This window comes from Rhinoderma darwinii, chromosome 5 (genome assembly GCF_050947455.1).
Source record: "Rhinoderma darwinii isolate aRhiDar2 chromosome 5, aRhiDar2.hap1, whole genome shotgun sequence".
Lineage (NCBI taxonomy): Eukaryota > Metazoa > Chordata > Amphibia > Anura > Rhinodermatidae > Rhinoderma > Rhinoderma darwinii.
The window spans coordinates 333979968-334005940 of NC_134691.1; the positions used below are offsets into that span (position 1 = coordinate 333979968).

General features: G+C 43.9%; 1 protein-coding gene across 6 annotated transcripts in view; it reads left to right on the forward strand.

Moving 5' to 3' along the window:
• The window catches only part of PHF14 (PHD finger protein 14), a 230168-nt gene that overhangs the window by 6244 nt on the left and 197951 nt on the right, over positions 1–25973 (forward strand). For 5 of the 6 annotated variants that reach the window (XR_012847778.1, XM_075827762.1, XM_075827759.1 and 2 more), the window contains exons 2-4: positions 4562–4672; positions 9924–10570; positions 12420–12564. Coding sequence is in view for 5 of the 6 variants with exons in the window: in XM_075827762.1 (XP_075683877.1) it covers positions 4562–4672; positions 9924–10570; positions 12420–12564 (903 nt within the window). In the remaining variant the exon portion in view is untranslated. The remainder of the gene's footprint in view (positions 1–4561; positions 4673–9923; positions 10571–12419; positions 12565–25973) is intronic. The other variant, XM_075827761.1, reaches the window with a different exon arrangement.

Here is a 25973-nt window from a genome sequence, read left to right on the forward strand (position 1 = left end):
AGGGGTTAAATAGCAAGGAAAAGCCCGATCGCTGTTCCTGGCTGTTATTCCCGGGTGTCGGCTGCGTGCGTACGGAGCGGGCTTAGCAGCACTTGTGAGCCTGCTCCGAACATTACCTCCTCCACCATGACGTAATAGTACGTCGTGGGGCGGGAAGAGATTAAAGACAGTCACCAATGATACCTTAAAGATCTTCTGTCACCACATTATAAGTGGCCTATCTGGTACATGATGTGATCGGCGCTGTAATGTAGGTGACAACAGTGTTTTTTTTATTTAGAAAAACGATAATTTTGACGGAGTTATGACCTATATTAGCTTTATTCTAATGAGTTTCTCAATGGACAACTGGGCGTGTTTTACTATTTGACCAAGTGGGCGTTGTACAGAGGAGTGTATGACACTGACCAATCAGTGACCAATCAGCATCATACACTTCTCTCCATTCATTTACACTGCAGATAGCGATATAGCTATATCTCTATGTGCAGCCACATAAACACACTATAATGTTACTGCAGTGTCCTGACAATGAATATACATTACCTCCAGCCAGGACGTGATGTTTATTCAGACTCCTGACACTTCGCTAACGTTTGTGTGAGATTTACAGGCAAGGCAAGCGTAATCTCGTTTTAAATGACCGGTTACGTCGTAATGTCGCGAGATTATGCTTGCCTTGCTGTCAATCTCACAGAAACGCTACAGAGGTGTCAGGATTGTGAGTAGACATCACGTCCTGGCTGGAGGTAATGTATATTCACTGTCAGGACACTTCAGTAACGTTGATGTGTGTGTATGTGGCTGCACATAGTGATCTAGTAAGATCACTATCTGCAGTGTAAATGAATGGAGAGAAGTGTATGACACTGATTGGTCACTGATTGGTCAGCGTCATACACTCCTCTGTACAACGCCCACTTGGTCAAAAAGTAAAACACGCCCAGTTGTCCATTAAGAAACTCATTAGCATAAATCTAAAATAGGTCAGAACTCCGTCAAAAATGATCGTTTTTCAAAATAAAAACACTGGTGTAATCTACATTACAGCGCCGATCACATCATGTACAATATAGGCCACTTATAATGTGGTGACAGAGACTCTTTAAGTGCTCGTACACACCAGTTAATTTCTTCAGCGTCCTGTTAATTTTTTTGATGGGTTGCACGCTGACCCATTCATTTCTATGGGGCCATGCACAGTTTTTGCAGATGGGTCCCACCCATTCTAGTATATGGGTTAGTTAAAAGAAACGGACCTCACACGGAAGCCATCCATATGCGGTCTGTCTTTTCACGGATATGTTGCCAAGCGACGCCTGGATGGACAGATTTTCCCAGCATGCCGCACATCATGGATGTTGAGAAGCTAATTACTATAGTGCCGGACCGCTCCGAGTTATGGGACACTTGGTCAGACTGCTACCGAGATCGGTACAAAAAAAAGAGGCAGGCTAGGGGGAGGTAGCAAGAGTTATTTACAGCAATGTTGGGAACGGGGGAACAAGGATCAGAAAATTGGTACGTAAATGGCCCATTGACCTTTGCTGCCGTGTTTTTGTGATGCCGATGCAATTGCTAAATTGATGGCCTATTCTCATGAATATCTGATCGTGGGGCGACTTTTGGCGCCGCCGCTGATCAGCTGTTTTGAAGGGCTAGCGCAAGCGCTGCTTACCTGCCATTTCTCATCTACTCGGTACTGTGAATCACTGACACTCTTCTAGCGGCGTTTCACAGTATGGAGAAGGTAAAAGGAATGAAGGGGAAGCGGGGGTGTGGGGGTTTCCTATGGGTTGGGGCAAGTTGATGACAATTTTCACTCCTTCCATTTAAAAAAACAAAACAGAGATACAGAATTGATGCAGAGCAAATAACGGAAACAAAGCGGACCTCAAAACGGACACGAGGAACCGTTATTTGCGACCTTATGAAGGGACAAGGATGTGTGCATGAGTCATAAGATCATAAGATAGAGGGCTCCATGCTCCGGGTCCCCATGTTACATTTTTGAATGGGACTTTCCTAGTATGGACATCCCCCCCCCCCCCCAAATCAGACACCATATTGAAAAAATAAATAAATACGAATAATAATTTACTCCCGGCCCCGACTCCTTTACATGGTCTGTGCAACGTCGCATAGAAGGTCCTGACGCTGGACATTGTGTGTTGCGTCGCATACGATGTCCAGCTGCTGCCTGGGGTCAGGACCCTTTTATGTGCCGGGGCATGATGTGGCAGTCTGGGGGTATTCGGGGCACACCCTGCGTTCGTGATTGTTACACCACTGCTCCACCAATTTGCGAAATTTCAACTTCCAGCGGACGGGGCATGCTGGGAGCTGTAATTTTGCAGCATTTGAAGAGCCACAGGTTGAGGCCACTGCCTTAATGGGGTTATCCAGGATTAGGAAAACATGGCTGCTTTCTTCCAAAAACAGTGCCACACCTGTCCACAGGTTGTGTGTGGTATCACAGTCCAGTCATATTCACTTCAATAGATCTGTGCTGCAATACCAGGCGCAGACCATGGAAATAATAAACATTTTCTGAGAGGTGATATTTAAATAAAAAGTGTACGATTGAGGTTTGAGAAATCTGGTGCCTCGTGTATATTCATTCTGTTCTTCATCAGGTATTGAACATCATGTAACCAGAACTTACTGTATTGCTTTGCATCTAACATTCGCCCTAACCCCTAGACTCATTGCCTGCTGATCCATTGCTCATATATTGTGTTTGCATTAATTATATAGCGTAAAAATGGTAAATGTAATACAAACAATGTATAGTGTTGATAGCATCCCCCCAAAAATGTAAAAAATTCCCAAGGTAATGTTAGGCCTCGTGCATACGAACGTGTGAATTGCGGACCCATTAATTTCTATGCGACTGTGGTTTACACATCCTGAGTTTTCACGGTCCGCAACTGCGGTCCGGTCCCATTGAAATAAATACACCTTCTGTGTGCTTGGTTCGTAATTGCGGACGGCCGGTGAATGAAACTCCGCGGCCGTCCGTGCCGTAATCACGGCCCGTGCACACAGCTACGGCTGTGTCCATAAGGCCTTAGTCCTTGAATCGTCTTGCTCTGTCAAGTTCTGTTCAGTTGTATCTTAGGCCAGGTTCATGACATTGCAAAACCGAAAAATTCAAATGTGAAGAAAGGGAACGCCACTCCTCTGTCTTAAAGGGGTTCTCCCCTTTGGGCAAACCCTACTTGTTAGAATAGTTTCTTGATAATGAACTCTTCCCCTACTGGGACCCCCAGCGATCACCTGTAATCAGTAAGGAAAGCTGGCTGTAAGTGTTTAATTTCCCTGCAGCGCCACCACAGGAGAAATTAAGTATTACAGTGTGACCATTCATATTAATAGGTTTTCTGTGTAATACAGAGAGAGGGACGCTCTATGTAACCGCTCTCCACTGTGGCCAAGAGATGAGGATCCTGAACAGAGGACCCCTCTCTATTATATCAGAATTCCCCTATTGGATGTACTACTCCTTTTAGGATCGTTTTCTTTATTAGAGAAGTTTCAAAGGCATTTCCGAACGCTGAGACGTTTTAGATTCCTTAGTCGTAGTTCTGCTACAAGAGGTATAATGTCTACATGATTGTAGCCTTAGTAAGAGACCATACCATAGGGGCGACCGGTCAACCAGATTTCCCCTTTATCATGGGCTTTATGAACCTTTTCAGGGTTTCCCATCTTCACAGCTGTAGCAATAGGCAAGTGCGGAGGAAACAGTCAGATGGTAATTTCACCCTTCTCTCTCATCTCTGGGAAGCCTTCTTGTCCCATAATTGGTCTCGAATTGGAGATGGTAGTATTTGGTTGCATTTGCAAACATTTTGGATGTATCCAGGGGCCCGTACGTTATATTTGTAGCCTGTCACCTGTGTTTACCTAATGATACGTGAGCTAGGGGAAAAGTATGATTGCTTAAAGGAGTTCTCATATAACGCCTTTCCATATGCCCTGTTAGGACATATGGACAACATTGAGAGGGAATAGCCTCTCGGGATTCCGTCAATGAGCCAAAGCAGATAGACACTAGATATCATCAGCTTCTGCTGAGGAATGCATGAATGACCAACGTGTAATACTACTTTTCCCCTGTAGTGGCCACTGCAGAGAAAATGTATGGCGGGCTGCATCTTTCTAAAGTGATCACAGCTGATCGCTGGGGGTTTCAGACAATTCTTTTTGCTATTCAGAAGTCTAGAAAAGCTGTGTAATGACCACTGTACTGGTTGTTCACCTCAACTTTTCCAGAAACCCATATAATTGAAATATTTAAGTAAAATGTGCTGTTGACTTTGTTTTTGGGGAAAATTCTCTTTAATGCTGCTTTGTACGTTTTTAAAGCCCTCATGGTGATAGCCCTTAAAATGAAGTGTCAGCATAACGAAATAGTTCAATATAACTGCAGTTGGGCAATGGTGGCGTCCTCATTTGTATAATGTTTATATAGCAAATATTTTTTTTTATTGGATGCCACATTTAATCAAAGACAAAAAGAAAAACAAAAAATTCCAAAAACCAACTTTCGTTACAGTGGACCGGAGTTCGAAAAGACGACAAGTGAAGCCTTTGGCAGCCTCCCTTCTTGAAGCATTGGATTATGATAGCTCAGATGACAGTGATTTTAAAGTTGGAGATGCCTCAGGTATTTTTCAAAAATGTCTTCTCAAACCTGTACATTACACTGTTTGGTAACGATTCGTCTTATTTTCATTTTACTGTAATTTGCAAAAAATGTGGAATGTCCAGAAACACCAATTTTAGATTAGTTTGGTCAGCCGGTTACGAGGGTATTTACACCCATATCTTATAACCTTGTAAAGCCTACACTGTGACAATGCTGACACTGTATATACCTGGGCTATCATTTATTGCCTAAGCTTTCATTTGCGCCTACTTCTGAGAAGTTTTCTGCTGTGCTTCGCAGTCGAGCATGCTGTGGTGCGTTTATTTTATCTGTTGCGCAAACAAGCAATAAAAATAAATAAATCAAGAATGTTTTTGAAAAGTGCCTAAACCATCCAAAAAAGTACAGTGTAAGGCCTCATGCACACGACTGTAAAAACTCCCGTTATTACGGGTCGTAATTACGACCCGTAATAACGGGCTCATAGACTTCTATTGGCCACGGGTACCTTCCCGTTTTCTTACGGGAAGGTGCCCGTGCAGTTGAAAAAGATAGAACATGTCCTATTTCAGGCCGTAATAACGGCACGGACAGCCCATAGAAGTCTATGGAGCTCCCGTAATGACGGGTGGCTACGTGTGTGCACCCGTCATTACGGCAGCGTTGCTAGGCGACGTCAGTAAATAGTCGCTGTCCAGGGTGCAGAAAGAGTTAAACGATCGGCAGTAACTCTTTCAGCACCCTGGACAGTGAATTCCGATCAGAATATAGAGCAACCTGTAAAAAAATAAAATAAAAGACGTTCATACTTACCGAGAACTTCCTGCTTCCTCCAGTCCGGTCTCTCGGCCGTTGCCTTTGTGACGCGTCCCTCTCGACATCCGGCCCGTCATCCCTGGATGACGTTTCAGCCCATGTGACCGCTGCAGCCAATCACAGGTCAATCACAGGCTGCAGCGGTCACATGGACTGCTGCGTCATCCAGGGAGGTCGGGCTGGATGTGAAGAGGGACGCGTCACCAAGACAACGGCCGGGTAAGTATGAATTTCTTTAACTTTTATTACAGAAAGGGCTGTCCCTTCTCTATCCTGCACTGATGGAGAGAAGGGGCTGCCGATTAGTGCAGTGCTATTTTGCAGCCAAAAACGTGCCCGTAAATACGGGTGGAATACGGGTGACACCGGACCCATATTTACGGGCACGGGTCCGTAAATACTGGTGCAAAACGGGTCGAATTTTTCTGACACCGGACCCGTATTTACGGGTGGGAAAAAATACGGTCGTGTGCATAAAGGCGAACTAAGAACGCCGCTAATCCCCAGATCGAAAGGACTGTGGACCTTCGTATAACTCCTGAATCTTTTTGATTCCTGTATCTTGTACTCTCTGACACCGTTCTCCTTCAGACGTGTCGTCTATATCAAAAGGTGGCATTGAAGTCCGTGGTTCTACAGAAGAAGTTCGGTTTCAGATGTTCTGAGTTACTGAATGCTCCAACCAGTGCCCCAATTGTTCTGCAACTTTGACCACAGTCCATTTTGATCCAGGTATCAAAAGGGGCCCTTACAGAAAAATGTTGGAAAATTTTGTATTCAAAATTTCTCTGACTTGTTCGAAGATAATTAAAGGTGTACTTCTCCTTAAATGGACACTAACTTTTCAAACAACTTATGGTAATCTAATAGTGTACCTGATATATATCAACTTTGTAATTTAATTGCTGTTAAGATGTAGTTGTTTTATCCATGCAAATGCTGGGTCAAGTTACTGCCACTAGTTGTCTCCCTTCCTGCAATCTCCTGTCCACCCCTTGTCAAGCAAAATCGAGGGGAAGAGGAGATGGACTGCAGAATGTGGGGGTTGTGTCTCTTAACTGCCTGCCAGTAGAAGTCTGTGGTGAAAGGAAGGAGCAGAGCGAGAGAGACATACACTGCCCATAGAAACCTATGGAGAGGGGAGGAGGATCAAACAGAGTGAGGCACAGACACGCTTCCCATAGAAGTCTATAGAGAGGGGTGGAGGAGCAGGAAGAGGGCGATGGGACAGAAAGACAGACGTGCAGCACATAGAAGTATTTGGAGGGGGAGCAGGAGCAGAGTGGGAAAGGCGCACACACACACACACAGACGCGCAGCATCTTCTGGTAAGATTTCTGTCTTTCCAGTGCTGGATTCTCAGCTACACTGCTCATTACTGCTGTAAAATCTCCAACATAATGCTGCGGCTTCTATACATGATATTAAAAAAAATGCAGAATTCAAATCATATACTGACCAGAAATAGTGTTATTCTTCATGTTCACACATATAACATCTTCGTCTGAAAATTCACCTTAAAAGTTAGGTGCGCTTTAACTACACAAAAAACACATTTTTCCTTGACCGCCTGTGTTGATGAACATCTTTATGTCTACATCTGCTTTTAGAGTCACCTGGTAACTGCAGTTCTGTCAAACAAAGCATGAGTTTGTTTAGAATCTAATTGATTATTTCTCATACTATATTTTTAATTTTGGAGAGAACGGGCCAATAAAGTAGAATTTTTCACAGTTTACATAACAAGTTGAATCACTTTGTAAATACAAAGCTTTACATATCTTCTTCTGAGTTACAGCTTGTATTTAATTCCAGAGCTGCACTCCCTATTCTGCTGTAAGAGTACAGAATAAGTAGTGTATATACACAGTGACTCCACCAGCAGAACAGTGAGTGCAGCTCTGGAGCATAATACAGGATGTAACTCAGGATCAGTACATGATAAGTAATGTATGTACACAGTGACCCAAGCAACAGAATAGAGCGTGCAGCTCTGGAGTATAATACAGGATATAACTCAGGATCAGTACAGGATAAGTAATGTATGTACACAGTCACTCCACCAGCAGAATAGTGAGTGCAGCTCTGGAGTATAATACAGGATATAACTCGGGATCAGTACAGGATAAGTAATGTGATGTATGTACAGAGTGACTCCACCAGCAGAATAGTGAGTGCAGCTCTGGAGTATAATACAGGATATAACTCGGGATCAGTACAGGATAAGTAATGTGATGTATGTACAGAGTGACTCCACCAGCAGAATAGTGAGTGCAGCTCTGGAGTATAATACAGTATAAGTAATGTACCTTATTTCCAAAGTGACTCAGTTTTTTTATGTAGAACGTTTATATATATATATATATATAAGCTGTAAAATTGGGCTAACATTTGTACATAGATTTTAAAGTGTACCTCATGTTATGGAGAACTTCAGGTATTTTGTACAGACAATTTTTACCAGCGGGAGTCTGGGCGCTGAGACTCCCACTGCTCCCTAGGATGAAACGGTGTACTTAGTTGCTTTGGCCCCTGTAGGCCTTTTCTGGCTTTACATGGGAGCGCTGAAGAAAGCTGATAGACTTTAATGCTAATTTACGGACCGTCTTAAAGCCCTTTAGCTTCTTTTTCTAGGAACTAGTGGGGCCCTTCACAGCCTGGGCCTTCACAGGTAAGATGTCTCTGACATATCAGACGTTTTCTCTAACTAAAGGTACGCTTTAAATGAATTTTTCTCAAAGGCAGCCATTTTCCCAAAAAAACATACGGGACTGTATTGTCTGTCTGAAGGTGACATTTGGTGCCGTACTCTAGAGTATGTAATATAAGTTTATAAATAAGTCCTTAAAAGTGGTGATGTTTTTTGCTACGGCAAGCTGTCCTCTCCCCTGACGTCTGTGTTAGTAAATATTAAAATGTATTTATTAAATAACTTATATAACAATCCTGCAGCATCTTTTCTTAGAACTCTACATTGTGCCATTCCTCTGTTATTCCTCCTAGAAATGTATGAATGCATTGAAAACTGGGTGTTACCAGTTGGGGGTGTGTTCCTAAACAGACTGACACTGTCTAATCAGAGCTGACGGACTGTGTAGGGACACATCTACTTGACAAGGGAAATAGTAACACCCAGTTGTCCATTTATTCATTCATTTCTAGGAAGAATAACAGAGGAACGGCACATCGCAGAGTTCTAAGAAAATATATTCCAGAATTATTTAATGGGGAATCCAAGTATTTAGTAAAACAGACATGTCATGAAAGGTGATAGGTAGGATTGTATGATGCATCGAAATGTCGATTCTGTTTCGATACCGTGCACCCTCAAACAGTTCAATACTGGTATTTCATGTATTTCGATACTAAGCTGTGTGGCCGCACAGCTAAGTATAGCAACACGTGAATGTTGTTAGAGCGGGGCTGTGTGATGCAGCCATTGCCCCGCTCCTGTGTCCTGACAAGCGTGTGCGCAGGCTCAGCATGATGTGATGCGACCAGCGCTTCACTAATGAGCGCCGGCACTGAGGACAGAACATGGTGGGCGCTCTACAAAACCTCCTCATTTTCTCTGTCTTCAGTGCCTGCATCCGCTCATTGGTGGAGCGCGGGCCGCATCACCTTATCCTGACCGCGCGCCCGCCCCCTTATTGTCAGGAGAGGGGCAATGGCTATATTACACATCCGCTGCCTCGCTCTAACGGCGGAGATCAGAGAAACCTCTCCTCTCCGCCGCTATTTCCTTGAATGCTGCGATCAAAGCTGATCGCAGCATTCAAGGGGAAAATGAGAAGGGGGATTCCCTTTGGATCTGACGCAAGCAAGGGACATACCATATATGGGCAGACAGTCAAGGGGCCATTGAAGGACCCCAGGGCTGTCTTACCATATTTCCTGTTGTTAGGGCATACTTGGGTATGTCCTAACAACTGCCTGTGTACTGTAAATAAAATATACACATATTCGGTATCGTCGTGACCGTAATAATAAGTTTATAGCGTCGTTTATCAGTTCTAAAATAAAAACTGCTTTCTTACACTTATTAATGTGAGGCACGAGGTGTTATGAATTCTGAACCTCCATGTGCCTGACATTAATAGTAATTAACCCCATCGTGTTCCTCACACATTAACCCAATGTTGTCCATTATGACTGAGGAACATGATGCGGTTAATTACTATTAATGTGAGGCACATGGAGGTACAGAAATAATCACACCTCGCGCCTCACATCCGAAAATGGAAGAACTTTTTTTAAAATTATTATTGTTGGCAAAGTATAGTTTTGGTATCGAGTATCGCAATACTACACAAAGTATCGGTATCTAAGTCCAAATTCTGGTATCGTGACAACACTACCCCTTCAATGAAAACGTTTGGTCTTCAAAACATTGATGTGTGTTGTATAGATTTATCCCATTCTTGCTGGACATTGTATGTGTTTTTATTTACAGATTCTGAAGGCAGCATCATCGGTAGCGATGATGGGTCCAAAGACAGTGGTGAATGTTCCGGCACTGACTCCGATGACAACCTAAAAGACAACGATATGTCGATAGTTGTTCCTGATGAGGAAGAAGAAAGAAGGGCCCCTGAAGGAGAAGAAGCAGGTGCAGGTTACCAAAGGAATGAGGACAAGGCTACAGATAAGCAACCCAGTACAGATGAACCCAAGAAAGACGAGAGTGATCTACCCCAGAAGAAGGAGAGCTCCTCCGAGACCGACGCCCCTACTGATGACAAAACTAGCGAACCCAAGAAATGGAACCTCCGAAGAAACCGTCCAATTCTGGATTTCATTGCCATGGAAGAGTTAAATGCGATGGACGACTATGATAGCGAAGATGACAATGATTGGAGACCCACGGACGGCAAGAGGAAAGGAAAATCTACTGGGGAGGGCAGCGATGGGGAGGATGATGAAGAAGAGGATGGGAGCGAAGAAGAATCAAATCACCAAGCCGGCAATAAAGACGACAGCTGCAGTTCAAGTGACGACGAAGGAAAGAAGAAAAAAATAAAGATTCCCGGTAGGAACAGCGGCGATGATGAGGAGCTGACGAATGACAGCTTGACGTTGTCTCAAAGCAAAAGTAATGAGGTAATTTATAAAGTGTCCTGACAGGTTCATCAAGATGGAAAAACTTGTAGTGTGAGGAGCTGGATAAGAACGTTTCTTTTAGGTTTTTACCTTTGTATAGTTCCTCTTTAGAAATTTTAGATAGTTAAAGTGGTTGTCCGGTGCTGTTTACTATACTGATGACCAATCCACTGGATAGGTCATCGGTATATGATCATGGGAGTCCAACACATAGACCCTGCACCGATCAGCTTTACTGGCTGCCTCCTGGCGCTATTTAATTGAATAGGAGCAGCACAGTCGCTGTAGTGTGCCCGGAGCCATCTGCTTCCGCCACCGACCCTGCATAGCTTCCGGGAGCAGGAACAGCTCATCGGTGCCGGGTCCAGGTGTTGGACCTCCACGATCATATACTGATGATCTATCCTGTGAATAGGTCATCAGTATAGAAAACAGCCACGGACAACCACTTTAAAGGCTTCATCTTTCCACCGGAAATCCAAAAATACATGGTGTACATTTTTTTGAATTGTCCTTCTCTGTCAAGAAGATTTTTCAGTGGTCCCCAATTTTGGAAATGCTTGGTGATACCAGTATCGTCAAAGACAACTTTTAGATTCCGACAATAAAAAAGAGATAAAAAAAAGCACACGGCGCACATGGTTCATCATCCCAAGGTGATAGAATATACTATTTACATACAGGACGGTGCTAACCTGATAGCGTTCTGCTGGGAGCACAACGTCCTTGTTGGTATGAAAGTCAGGGACGTCTGCAGCCTAGGATTTTTGTCGGTGACCCGTAAGGTTCCGTTGACACTGGTTATAGATATTCGGTAGGAAAAAGGAGATCCCACTGGACGGCGCTGATCCTCCCAAAAATGAATGGACAAGGTCCAACAGACTCATTGGGTGAAGGGCTACAGCCTCTCTCCACTGACTCATGCTGGATGAGTCTGGGACAGGATCTGCACAGGCCGGGAACCAAGTCCTGCCCTGCTGCCCTTCACCCAAGGAGTCTGTTGGACTTTGTCCCTTCGTTTTTGGGAGGATCAGCGCCGTCCAGTGGGATCTCCTTTTTCCTACCGAATATCTATATCTTTTAGACTCCAGCCGCCACGGTCATCAGTTGATCACAACAGGTCTGGCTCTCGACAGCCCTGTCAAACAGCCGATTGGCCAGACGTTTTTCCCTGCAGCGGCAGTATTATTACATGGCAGCCATACAGTTGAATGGCCATCCATGTAATACATGGATGTCTTTGGTCCGCCAGAATGGGAGTTGTGTCACAGACTGGATCTCCACTCTTGCTCATATAGGGTAGTTCCGATCTGGGGACCCCCCTCCATGACATCCATATGCCCTCATAATAGCTGGGTGTCAAACCCTATGGGAACCGTAATGATGGCCATATGGATTGTCACATAGATATAACGAACACCAATACACTTGACAGAAGAGGATGACCTCTTCTCTGTATTTGCTGTGCAGACTAATTCAATCTATTGCTCCCTGTTATCATCCCTTTGAGGCTGGGGGATAAGCTGACTATAGTGTTCTTCAATAGGACGAAATATAAGGAGTCTAGAAAAATCCCTGCCCCCAATGATCACAGTTTTGTCACATACCTCCAGTGCTGAGAACGTCTGCAGTTTTTTAAGCTGCTGGCTGCTCCTTTAAGGCTGGCGGATGGGGCATACGTCTGAACGAAGCCATGGGTAATGCAAGGACAGGCAGCAAAGCGGTGCAGGAATTACGTCGATTGGGAGGAATTGGCTTTTAATTTAGCCGTGACAGCTCTGTGTGATCTATACCAGTTCAGTGCAACATTATAGCGCAAGTCTAATTTCATTCGTTGAATTTTTAATAGGACTCGCTTATCCTGGAGAAAAGTGACAAGTGGTGCTCGCAGAAAATGGATCACATATTAATATGCTGCGTGTGTCTTGGGGACAATAGTGAAGATGCGGATGAGATCATCCAGTGCGATAATTGTGGCATCACCGTACATGAAGGTAACATTCATTCTCCTTATTGTTCTCTATTAAAGGGGTTCTGTAAGCGAGCGATGTGTCCTCGCTCGTCCGACACGATGCAGGACCTGGGGCAGGAAGTGACGTCACAGCGTGATCTCTGGAGAACACGGCGTGTGTCTGTGCACTGCCAGAAGCTGGGTGGTAACGAAGAGAAGTGGATGATGCTGATTGGTCACTGATTCGTCAGCATCATACACTTCTATTCACAACGCCCAGCTAGTAAAAGAAGTAAAAACGCCCAGATGTACACACAATACACGCCCAGTTGTACATAACTTTAAACACGCCCAGTTGTACTTTTGCAAGCCTCATTTGCATAAATATAAAAATAGTCATAACTTGTCCAAAAATGCTCGTTTTTGAAAAAAAAAACGTTACTGTAATCTACATTGCAGCGACGATCTGCTGCAATAGCAGATAGGGGTTGCAAAATCTGGTGACAGAGCCTCTTTAAGCCATTCAGACTAATGTAAAAACCAGACTCTCTTTGCCTCTCATTGATATCAATGGGAGGTCAGTGGCGGAAACCGCTTGAAGAAAGAGCATGAGACTTTTTTTTTTTTCCCCTGTGAGTGGCCAAAAGCCGCTCAGACGAAAAAAAGAACACCTCTGCTTAACATTGAAGTCAATGGGGGGGGCGATTTGGGCCATTTTTTTGCGCCAATTCCACATTGTTTCCGCGTCAAAATCGGCGCCAATTAACTCTGTGTGAACTGACCCTTACAGCGTCTATCAGAAGTTGTCGCCCAGCTTTCCACAAATCTCGAATGACCCTAAAAAAAACGGTTTTCTTCTCTTCTCTAATGGGATCTTTTGCCACTTCTGTCCCCCAAAAACATGCATATGAAACCTAATAATATTAGGGCCACTTGACTGCGTCCGTCAGAGGATCACTTTTCATAAAATGCCAGGGACCAAGTTTCAGTATATAGCACCAACAAGGTCTGTAAAAAAATGGAAGATGAAGCATAACTTCAGACTACATCCTGTGGAGAGGAAATGGTAGTCTGGAGCCGCCTCCTGAAACCCAACACCGGACGTCGGCCCAGTCCCCTCCAGCCCCTGCCTACCTACACTACACGGCAGCGTTGTGTATCGGAGTTGCGGACTTTGACTAGAGAAGTTTATATTTTTGGAAAGTAATGTATTTCTCAGACTTTTTAAGGTGTGATGGACTATAAGACGGGCCCAAGTTTAGATAACAGAAAATGAGGAAAAACAGATTTCCCTGGTGGTCTAAGGGAGCAGAGGGGGTAATATTTGATTCCCTGGTGGTCTAGAGTAGAAGACGGGGTTTGTATTTTATTCCCTTATGGCCTAGGCTTCTGCTCCGTTTCCTTGGTTCTCTAGGGTTGAAGAGGGGGTTAATGTTTGATTCCTTAGTGGCCTAGGCTAATGCCCCTTCCTTGTGGTCGAGCGTCCAGGAGGGAGTTTTATAGCCCGGGATAAGGAATCACCGCAGTATATAATGCAGTTTTATAATAAAACCGGATTATCTTCAGTAAGTTCTTTAATCTTGCGGAACAACCAGGAATTCACTTTCTTAAAGAGGCTCTGTCACCACATTATAAGTGGCCTATCTTGTACATGATGTGATCGGCGCTGTAATGTAGATCACAGCAGTGTTTCTTATTTAGAAAAAACATCATTTTTGACGGAGGTATTACCTATTTTAGCTTTATGCTAATGAGTTTTTTAATGGACAACTGGGCGTGTTTTACTTTTTGGTCAAGTGGGTGTTGTACAGAGGAGTGTATGACGCTGACCAATCAGTGACCAATCAGCGTCATACACTTCTCCCCATTCATTTACACAGCACATAGTGATCTTAACTAGATCACTAGGTACAGCTACATAAACACACATGTTACTCAAGTGTCCTGAGAGTAAATAGACATCACTACCAGCCAGGACGTGATGTCTATTCACAATCCTGACACTTCTGTAACGTTTGTTTGAGATTTACAGCAAGGCAAGCGTAATCTCGCGAGATTACGAGGCAACCTGTCATTTAAAACGAGATTACGTTTGCCTTGCTGTAAATATCACACAGACGCTACAGAAGTGGTCAGGATTCTGAATAGACATCACATCCTGGCTGGGGGTAATGTATATTCACTGTCAAGACACTGCAGTAACGTTATAGTGTGTTTATTTGGCTTCACATAGCGATATAGCTATATCCCTATGTGCAGTGTAAATGAATGGAGAAAAGTGTATGACGCTGATTGGTCACTGATTGGTCAGCGTCATACACTCCTCTGTACAACGCCCACTTGGACAAAAAGTAAAACACGCCCAGTTTCTATTGAGAAACTCATTAGCATAAAGCTAATATAGGTCATAACTCCGTCAAAAATGATCGTTTTTCTAAATAAAAATCACTGCTGTAATCTACATTACAGCGCCGATCACATCATGTACAAGATAAGCCACTTATAATGTGGTGACAGAAGATCTTTAAGCAGCGCTGTATCCCAGGATCATATGAATGCTATTTAAGACGTCATTATCCGGCAGGATCGGTCTTTAGGATGAAAGCCGCTTCCTTGACCTGTCACTCAGGCAGATCTGTTTGTGCCTTGCGGTTGGCTCTACTACTAGATGCCGCAGAGCCCCAGCCGTGTTGTCACCACTTTTGACATCTTGATTGCAGCTTGTCGACAGAAATGACTTATGCATGTTCTCGCTGACGAAGGCGTTCTCCGGCTTTTCTGCTTGTGTGAGACGTTACGCTATAACCTTGAAGAGCTGGATGAGTGGGGGGGTACGGTGCCGCCGTGCAGGAAGACCCACAAGTCCATAAAAGCTCATAGCGTCTGTCATAGATCTGACAACCAAGAGTGTCTCTTAACCCCTTGTGGACGCAGCGATTCCATTTTTTTCATTCGTCTTTGTGTCACTGCGTTCTGACTTTTTTTCATCTTTCCGTCAACGTTCGGGCTTGTTTTTTTTATTTATTTATTTATTTTTTTTGTTTTTTTTTAGGCAAAATCCCAGAAATTCCGCAGTTTCTTTTTGGGTATCGTTCTTACAGCGGTCACCATGCGGTATACATGACGTGTTAACTTTAGGCACAGAATATTCGTCTACCAAATTACTTTAATAGTGTCCATGTAAAGTACGAAAGCACTAGACCAATGAATATCGATACATTTGTATCACCATCTAGTTCATGCAGATACATTCAATGAATCAACTATAAACGGTTATATGGTAACCGGGAGTAACACTATCCCCAATGGTTAAGAGTCAGTGAGAAAGTCTCTGCAGTGTAATCTACCTGTAAGTCTCTGTTCACATCTGCGTTATGTAGTTCCGTTTTTCTGCCCCGTCAGGGAAGCAGGACAAGTGAATAACTGAGCCAACGGTTCCGCTGCACAACAGACGCCGCCGGTTCCCACCGGAACCCATTGACTTTAATGTGTTCCGTCAGCTTTCCGTCGAGGTGTCCGTGACGTTACCGGACACAATAGCGCCGGTCCATTTCTGAGCGTTATTTCTGCTCACTATTTATGCAGCGGGTGGATGAGACTTGTTTTATCTCATCCACTTTGCTGCTACTCTATTAAGGCTATGTTCACACTGAGTATTTTGGGGGAGGAATATCTGCCTCAAAATTCCGTTTGGAACTTTGAGGCAGATATTCCTCTCCCTGAACGCCGATTTTCGCGGCAATTATCGTGCCGTTTTTCGCCCGCGGCCATTGAGCGCCGCGGGCATAAAACAGCGAGAAATACGCTTTCTCCTGCCTCCCATTGAAGTCAATGGGAGGTCAGAGGCGGAAGCGCCCGAAGATAGGGCATGTCGCTTCTTTTTCCCGCGAGGCAGTTTTACTGCTCGCGGGAAAAAGACGCCGACGCCTCCCATTGAAATCAATGGGAGGCGTTCTCGGGCCGTTTTTGCCGAGTTTTGCGACGCGGTTTCCGCATCAAAAAACTCGGCAAAATACCCCGTGTGAACATAGCCTTATGCTGCTGATTTTCAGCAGCATAATCGGGTATACCCCGTATTTACTCAATGTGTGAACTGACTAACAACCCGCCCCGCCGGTCCCTGGAAAATTTTTCTTGCATCCAACTAGTCTTCGGTACAAAAAAGGTTGGGGACCGCTGGTATAGAGGACATGGCGGCTCCCCTGCGTGGTGTAGTATAGAGGAGCTGTCAGCTCTCCTGTGTGGTGTAGAATATAGGATCTGTCCGCTCTCCTGTGTGGTGTAGTATAGAGGAGCTGTCAGCTCTCAGGTGTGGTGTAGTATAGAGGATCTGTCAGCTCTCCTGTGTGGTGTAGTATAGAGGATCTGTCAGCTCTCCTGTGTGGTGTAGTATAGAGGATCTGTCAGCTCTCCTGTGTGGTGTAGTATAGAGGAGCTGTCAGCTCTCCTGTGTGGTGTAGTATAGAGGATCTCTCAGCTTTCCTGTGTGGTGTAGTATAGAGGAGCTGTCCGCTCTCCTGTGTGGTGTAGTATAGAGGATCTGTCCGCTCTCCTGTGTGGTGTAGTATAGAGGAGCTGTCAGCTCTCAGGTGTGGTGTAGTATAGAGGAGCTGTCAGCTCTCATGTGTGGTGTAGTATAGAGGAGCTGTCAGCTCTCCTGTGTGGTGTAGTATAGAGGAGCTGTCAGTTCTCCTGTGTGGTGTAGTATAGAGGAGCTGTCAGCTCTCCTGTGTGGTGTAGTATAGAGGAGCTGTCAGCTCTCCTGTGTGGCGGAGTATAGAGGAGCTGTCAGCTCTTCTGTGTGGTGTAGTATAGAGGAGCTGTCAGTTCTCCTGTGTGGTGTAGTATATAGGATCTGTCCGCTCTCCTGTGTGGTGTAGTATAGAGGAGCTGTCAGCTCTCCTGTGTGGTGTAGTATAGAGGAGCTGTCAGCTCTCCTGTGTGGTGTAGTATAGAGGAGCTGTCAGCTCTCCTGTGTGGTGTAGTATAGAGGAGCTGTCAGCTCTCAGGTGTGGTGTAGTATAGAGGATCTGTCAGCTCTCCTGTGTGGTGTAGTATAGAGGATCTGTCAGCTCTCCGGTGTGGTGTAGTATAGAGGATCTGTCAGCTCTCCTGTGTGGTGTAGTATAGAGGAGCTGTCAGCTCTCCTGTGTGGTGTAGTATAGAGGATCTGTCAGCTCTCAGGTGTGGTGTAGTATAGAGGATCTGTCAGCTCTCCTGTGTGGTGTAGTATAGAGGATCTCTCAGCTTTCCTGTGTGGTGTAGTATAGAGGAGCTGTCAGCTCTCCTGTGTGGTGTAGTATAGAGGATCTGTCCGCTCTCCTGTGTGGTGTAGTATAGAGGAGCTGTCAGCTCTCAGGTGTGGTGTAGTATAGAGGAGCTGTCAGCTCTCATGTGTGGTGTAGTATAGAGGAGCTGTCAGCTCTCCTGTGTGGTGTAGTATAGAGGAGCTGTCAGTTCTCCTGTGTGGTGTAGTATAGAGGAGCTGTCAGCTCTCCTGTGTGGTGTAGTATAGAGGAGCTGTCAGCTCTCCTGTGTGGCGGAGTATAGAGGAGCTGTCAGCTCTTCTGTGTGGTGTAGTATAGAGGAGCTGTCAGTTCTCCTGTGTGGTGTAGTATATAGGATCTGTCCGCTCTCCTGTGTGGTGTAGTATAGAGGAGCTGTCAGCTCTCCTGTGTGGTGTAGTATAGAGGAGCTGTCAGCTCTCCTGTGTGGTGTAGTATAGAGGAGCTGTCAGCTCTCATGTGTGGTGTAGTATAGAGGAGCTGTCAGCTCTCCTGTGTGGTGTAGTATAGAGGAGCTGTCAGCTCTCCTGTGTGGTGTAGTATAGAGGAGCTGTCAGTTCTCCTGTGTGGTGTAGTATAGAGGAGCTGTCAGTTCTCCTGTGTGGTGTAGTATAGAGGAGCTGTCAGCTCTCCTGTATGGTGTAGTATAGAGGAGCTGTCAGCTTTCCTGTGGTGTAGTATAGAGGAGCTGTCAGATCTCCTGTGTGGTGTAGTATAGAGGATCTGTCAGTTCTCCTGTGTGGTGTAATATAGAGGATCTGTCAGTTCTCCTGTGTGGTGTAGTATAGAGGATCTGTCAGTTCTCCTGTGTGGTGTAGTATAGAGGCTCTGTCCGATCTCCTGTGTGGTGTAGTATAGAGGAGCCGTCAGCTCTCCTGTGTGGTGTAGTATAGAGGAGCTGTCAGCTCTCCTGTGTGGTGTAGTATAGAGGAGCTGTCGGCTCTCCTGTGTGGTGTAGTATAGAGGATCTGTCAGTTCTCCTGTGTGGTGTAGTATAGAGGAGATGTTGGCTTCCCTGTGTGGTGTAGTATGGAGGACAACCCAAATCATTTTTTTTTTATCGACAACTCCCATGTTATGACTGACCTTAAGTGACGTCTTCAGGTCATCCTTTAGGCGTCGTACTCCTATAACCCCTTCAGGACTCAGCCTGTTTTGGCCTTCAGGACACAGCCGATTTTTTTAAAATCGGACATGTGTTACTTTATGTGGTAATAACGTTGGAATGCTTTTACCTATCCAAGTCATTCTGACATTGTTTTCTCGTGACATATTGTACTTTATGTTAGTGAAAAAATTTGGTCGATAATTTCGGTATTTATTTCTGAAAAATGAAAAAGTTTGCAAAAATTAGCATTTTTCTAAATTTAAACGTATCTGCTTGTAAGACAGATAGTAATACCACTCAAAATAGTTACTCGTTAACATTTCCCATATGTCTACTTTATGTTTGCATCGTTTTTTGAACGTTCTTTTATTTTTCTAGGACGTTACAAGGCTTAGAACTTTAAAATATGAGAAATTTCTGCTAAAGAAAATTTCAAAAGGCCATTTTTTCAGGGACCAGTTCAGTTCTGAAGTGGCTTTGAGGGCCTTATATATTTAGAAAATCCCCAGAAGTCACCCTATTTTGAAAACTGCACCCCTCAAGGTATTCGAATCAGCATTCACAGTGTTTTAACCCTTTAGGCGTTTCACAGGAATTTAAAGCAAAGTAGAGGGGAAATTTACAAATTTTATTCTTTTTTGCCGAAATTCATTTCTAATAAAAAAAAATTTGTAAGGTTTTACCCGAGAAATGCAACTCAATATTTTATTGCTCAGATTCTGCAGTTTTTAGAATCTCCCACATGTGGTCCTAGTGTCCTAATGGTTTGAAAAACAGGCCTCTGAAGCAAAGGAGCACCCAGTGAATTTTGGGCCTCCTTTTTTTTTTTTTAGAATGTATTTTAGGCACCGTGTCAGGTTTGAAGAGGTCTTGTGGTGCCAAAATATTGGAAACACCCCAAAAGTGACCCCAGTTTGGAAACTACACCTCTCAAGGTATTTATCTAGGGGTATAGTTAGCATTTTGACCACACAGTTTTTCGCTAAATATATTGGAATTAGTCTGTAAAAATGAAAATCTACTGTTTTTCTGAAAAAACATAGAAATTTTTAATATTTACAAAAAATAACGAAGAAAATGCACCCTAACATTTGTAAAGCAATGTCTCCCGATTACGGCAAAACCCCATATGTGGTACTAAACTGCTGATTGGACCCACAGCAGGGCTCAGAAGGGAAGGAGCGCCATTTGGATTTTGGAGCACGGATTTTGCTGGATTGGTTTTTGGTGACATGTCGCATTTGCAACACCCTGGAGAGACCAAAACAGTGGAAACCCCCAAAGTGACCCCATTTTGGAAACACCCCTCAATGAATTTTTCTAGGGGTATAGTGAGCATTTAGACCCCACGGGTCTTTTGCAGAATTTATTAGACTTAGGCCACGAAAATGAATATCACAATTTTTTTCCACTAAAATGTTAAATCTTCTCATTTTCACAAGGGATAAAGGAGAAAAAAAAAAACACCAATTTTTGTAAAGCAATTTCTCCCGAGTACGGAAATACCCCACATGGGGTCATACAGTTTTTTTCATTAGAAATGAATTTCAGGACTGATCCATTTTTTGCTTTCTTATTTTAGTTTTTCACTCCCCACGTTCTTAGAGCCATAACTTATTTTCTTTTTCCGTCAGTAGAGCGGTGTGAGGGCTTATTTCTTGCGGGAGGAATTGTAGTTCCTATTGACACCATTTAAAGTGCCTTAAAATGTACTGGAAAACGAAAAAAAATTATTTGCGGACTGATGTAGGAAAAAAATCTAATTCCACTTTTTGGGGTTTTCGTTTTTACAGCTTTCGCCGTGCGGTAAAAACGAAAACTGTACTTTATTCTGCAGCTCAATACAATTACGGTGATACCAAATTTCTATATATATATTTTTTTTTATATTATACTATTTAAAATTGTTAAAATAAAAATTGTTTTGTTTCACCGCATTCTGAGAGCCATAACTTTTTTATTTTTCGGTTGATTGAGCGGCGGGAAGTCTTATGTTTTGCGGGACGAGCTGTAGTTTTTATTGGTACCATTTTTTGGTGCATAAAAAGTGATCCACAAGTTGTATTTAATTTTTTTTTTTAGAGCTAAAGTGACAAAAAAAAACTGCGATTTTGGCAATTTCAATTATTTTAGTTTTTTACGGTGTTCACCGCGCAAGTTAAATGTATATTGTAATAGTTCGGCCTTTTACGGACGTAGCGATACCAATTTTGTTTTTTGTTTTTTACATTACTTTAGAAGAAAAATTGGAAAAGGTTTTTTTTTTAACTTAACTTTTTTTCTTTCTCACTACTAATAACTTTAATTCTTCTACACATTTTATTAGTCCCCTTAGGGGACTTGAACCAGCGATCATTGGATCCGCGGGTACAATATGCTGCAATACTAATGTATTGCAGTATATTGTTATTTTTACAGGCTTCTGTAACAGAGCGATCGCTGTTCCTGTTTGTTAGTCCCGTGTGTCAGCTGTAATACACAGCCGACACCCGCAGCGTATGTAGCGGGCAGAGCACGTGAGCCCGCTCCATACATCAACCCCCGCACCATGACGTGCTATTAAGTCATAGTCCTCAAAGGGGTTAATGCACAGCGGATGGTGTGAATATTGCAATTTTCCACTGATATTCCATTTTAGTGCATTTTGTGCCCAGTTTGTACCCCTGAAGACAAATACCTCATACAATGTTAAGCGGGTTCTCTCGGGTATGGCGATGCCATATATGTGGGCGCAAACTGCTGTTTGGGCACACTGCAGGGCTCAGAAGGGAGGGAGCGCCATTTTGCTTTTGGAGCGCAGATTTTGCTTGGTAACTGTTCTGTTTGAGGTTTTGCTGGTATTTCAGTTTATAATGTGGGGGCGTATGTAGGCTGTGCGGAGAACATCAGGATAATAATACGGTAAATAAACAATAATTCATAGATGTGTGGCCGGTGTCGCACTGATAAATGGTGCCCGATCTTATCCACTTTTGGAATGCTCAGCACATTTTGCATCGCCATATTCTGAGAACCAGAACTTTTTATTTTTTTCTCCACCGGAGCTGTGTGAAGGCTTATTTGTTGCGGGACAATCTGTAGTTTTCATTGGTACCATTTTGGGGTACATGCGATTTTATTTATTTTTTAAAGTTTTGCAGCGTTATAAAATAATTAATTTTCTGTGTCACCATATTCTGAGAGCCATAACGTTTTATTTTTTAGTCAAAAAAGTGGTGTAAGGGCTTGTTTTTTGCGGGACGAGTTGTAGTTTTTATCGGTTTTATTTTTGGGTACATGCGACTTTTTGATCACTTTTTATTCTCTATTTTGCGAGGGGTGGTGACCAATCAATAGCGAGTCTGGTGCAGTTTTTTATTGATTTTTTTTTTTTTTTTTTTTTTTTTTTTTTGGGGTGTTCATCGTGCGGGAAAAATAACATTATAGTTTTATAGTTGGGGTCGTTACGAACGCGGTGATACCAGATATGTGTACTTTTTTTAATGTGTTAATTTTTTTTCCTATAATGAAAGTCTTATTATAGGGAAAAAAGCATTTTTTGTTGTTTATAGAACTTATAACTTTTATTTTTACACTTTTTTAAAAAACATTTTTATTACTTTTTATTACTTTTTTTACTTGTCCCACTAGGGGACACTTAGTCTTGCAGCTTTGATCGCTGCTAGAATACATTACACTACACACGTAGTGTAATGTGTTCTGTCATTGTGACGTGACTGTCACTCTGACAGGAAGCATCGGAGGACCGGCCGGAGGCTGCTCCTCCGAGGCTTCCGTACATGGAAACCCAGAGGTCATTGTCTGGCCTCCGATTGCCACGACAAGCATCGGCAGCCCACACAATCACTTAGTGGGGGCTGCCGATGTTCTTTAAACCCCTTAAATGCGGCGAACGCAATCTGTCGCCGCATTTATGGGGATAATTGCCGAAATCAGAGGCGATGGTCCGCTGACCGGCAAGGCTGGAGTGTCAGCTGTCGGGGACAGCTGACCTCCCGGTTCCCGGACACTGTCCGTTAAGACAGTGTGCGCCGGGAACTACTCCGCAACTGTACGTCCTGATGCGGGAAGCAAGCCCTCTGCAGGACGTGCAGTTGCGGCGCAGCGCGTGAAGAGGTTAAACGCGCTGGCTTTTCTCGGCCTCACCTAGTAAACTATACATTTATTGTCACTGGTGACTGGGTGAATTGACAGATAATTCTGCGCCTATTTTGTGTTCCAAAAAGCAATTACAACGGTAAAATCACAACATATAATTTCAGAAAGCAGATGAATAAAGAACATTTGTGTGCCGGACAAATTCATATCAAATCGTTCAATTTTGCATTCATGTTCATTTCTTTTATTGAATGTTAGTATTTCCCAATTTTGTCCTTTTTGTTATTTTGTGGTTGAGCGGAAAATAAATGGTTTTCAACCTCCAAGCAAAATATGTTTTCATTTGGTGAAAACGATTATAATTTTGTCTTTTTTTTTTGTTCTTTTTAGTTGAGATGTGAGAAGGTTTACACAATGTGCCGGGCTTACTTTTCATGTGGTCCAATTTATTTTAAAGTGCATCTAGTTTATTTAATTAGCCAAAATGTGGACCCCTGTCCATCACACCTCTATGAGCTTGTTGGACATCTCATTCCAAAACCGATTACCTGCCCTTGTGAGTCAGGCACCATGCACACGACCGTGCCCCTAATTACGACATGTAATTAAGGGCACGGACGACTGTGGGCAGCCGTCTGCATTTACGGGCCGTTCTCCCAATATAAAGTATGGGAGCTCGGTCCGTAATATAAAAAAATAGGACATGTCCTTTTTTTTTTCCCTGAAAATTCCTACGGCACAGACACCTTCCCGTAAGTATAAGGGAAGGCGCCCGTCGGCCATAGAAATGAATGGGTCCGTAAACACGGGCGATTTTACGGTCGTGCGCATGGGGCCTAAGTATGGCCTGTTCAGTGACTTTAAATTAATGTTGCTCATTTTGGTATTGTTTGTAATGGGAGTGTAGGGACTCTCAATACCATGAGGAGCTTGCAAATTTTGCCAAAATATCAAATAATATCTCGAGTTTATCATGGATATCTTTTCAGGATGCAGCCGGGCCTCGTAGTGCTGGGGGGGGGAATAGCGCGTCGATACTTTGTGTCCTACACTTATAATGTGCTGGGCCTTCTCTAATAGTATGGGTGTAACTAATAGGCTGTATGGCAGCGTGGTGCACTACATGTAACGATGTGACTGGCACACTTATAGAAGCTATTTCTGTATGCAATGATAATACTAAGCAGCCCCCCCCCCTCATGAATAGTATCTGTGTGAGTGGGTGTTCAGTATATTGCACCTGTGTCATTTCCCTCTATGTAGCATTGTCGTTTGTCTGCGTCCTGCTGGGAAGTGGTGTGCGTACCTGCCCTTTGGAGTAAGTATGGCCTGTTCAGTGATTTTAAATTAGGAGTCCTCCACTTGGGATGGATCGGTAGCGCATTTCACAGCAGTTGAAGCTAGCAACCTGTGAGTCACAAATTAGATTCTGAAATACTTGAGTTTGCACACTAACCGCTGGGGTGCTCACAATAGGCAGACATTTCCTGTTTACTGAAGCTCACTTTGCAGCTTTGCTGTATAGTCACCTTAATTTCATTAGAGGACGTGGTCCGCAGCATCCTCCTCATTAGAGAGTGGGGTCAGTCGCGTCATCGCATTATCATTAGAGGACGTGGTCAACAGCGTCATCGCATTATCATTAGAGGACGTGGTCAACAGCGTCATCGCATTATCATTAGATGATGAAGTCCGCAGCGTCATCGCATTATCATTAGAGGACGTGGTCAGCAGCGTCATCGCATTATCATTAGAGGATGAAGTCTGCAGCGTCATCGCATTATCATTAGAGGACGTGGTCAGCAGCGTCATCTCCTCATTAGAGAGTGGGGTCAGCAGCGTCATCTCCTCAGAGAGTGGGGTCAGCAGCGTCATCTCATTAGAGAGTGGCGTCAGTCGCGTCATCACATTATCATTAGAGGATGAGGTCAGCAGCGTCATCTCATTGTCATTAGAGGACGTGGTCAGCAGCGTCATCTCATTGTCATTGGAGGACGTGGTCAGAAGCGTCATCTCATTGTCATTGGAGGACGTGGTCAGCAGCGTCATCTCATTGTCATTGGAGGACGTGGTCAGCAGCGTCATCTCATTGTCATTGGAGGACGTGTTCAGCAACGTCATCTCATTGTCACTGGAGGACGTGGTCAGCAGCGTCATCTCATTGTCATTGGAGGACGTGGTCAGCAGCGTCCTCTCATTGTCACTGGAGGACGTGGTCAGCAGCGTCCTCTCATTGTCACTGGAGGACGTGGTCAGCAGCGTCATCTCATTTTCATTGGAGGACGTGGTCAGCAGCGTCATCTCATTGTCATTGGAGGACGTGTTCAGCAACGTCATCTCATTGTCACTGGAGGACGTGGTCAGCAGCGTCATCTCATTGTCATTGGAGGACGTGGTCAGCAGCGTCCTCTCATTGTCACTGGAGGACGTGGTCGGCAGCGTCCTCTCATTGTCATTGGAGGACGTGGTCGGCAGCGTCCTCTCATTGTCATAGGAGGACGTGGTCAGCAGCGTCATCTCATTGTCATAGGAGGACGTGGTCAGCAGCGTCATCTCATTGTCATAGGAGGACGTGGTCTGCAGCGTCATCTCATTATTATTAGAGGGTGGGGTCTTTTACTGCTGGAGTCCTAGATAAGACGTGATCGTAACATTATAACCTGTACACACAGATAAGGCTCTGTATGCAGCTCCACTTCCACTCTCTGGGGGTGGTGGGGCTATACTTCATCACTTCTTGAATACTGTATTTGTCTATGGACACATTTCTGTCCATGAACTCCCATTTAGTGCAGCTGCCATAAAGCACTCCCACCGTGCTGCACTGTCTATACTGACCATACAGGAATGTGTGTTCCTCCTTGGAGGATTTTCAAAATAAATAGCTACAAAATTAAAAATAAATCTGATGTATTTCTCCTTTATACTCTCCCTTTAAACTTCTTATTTCGCTATCTCTTA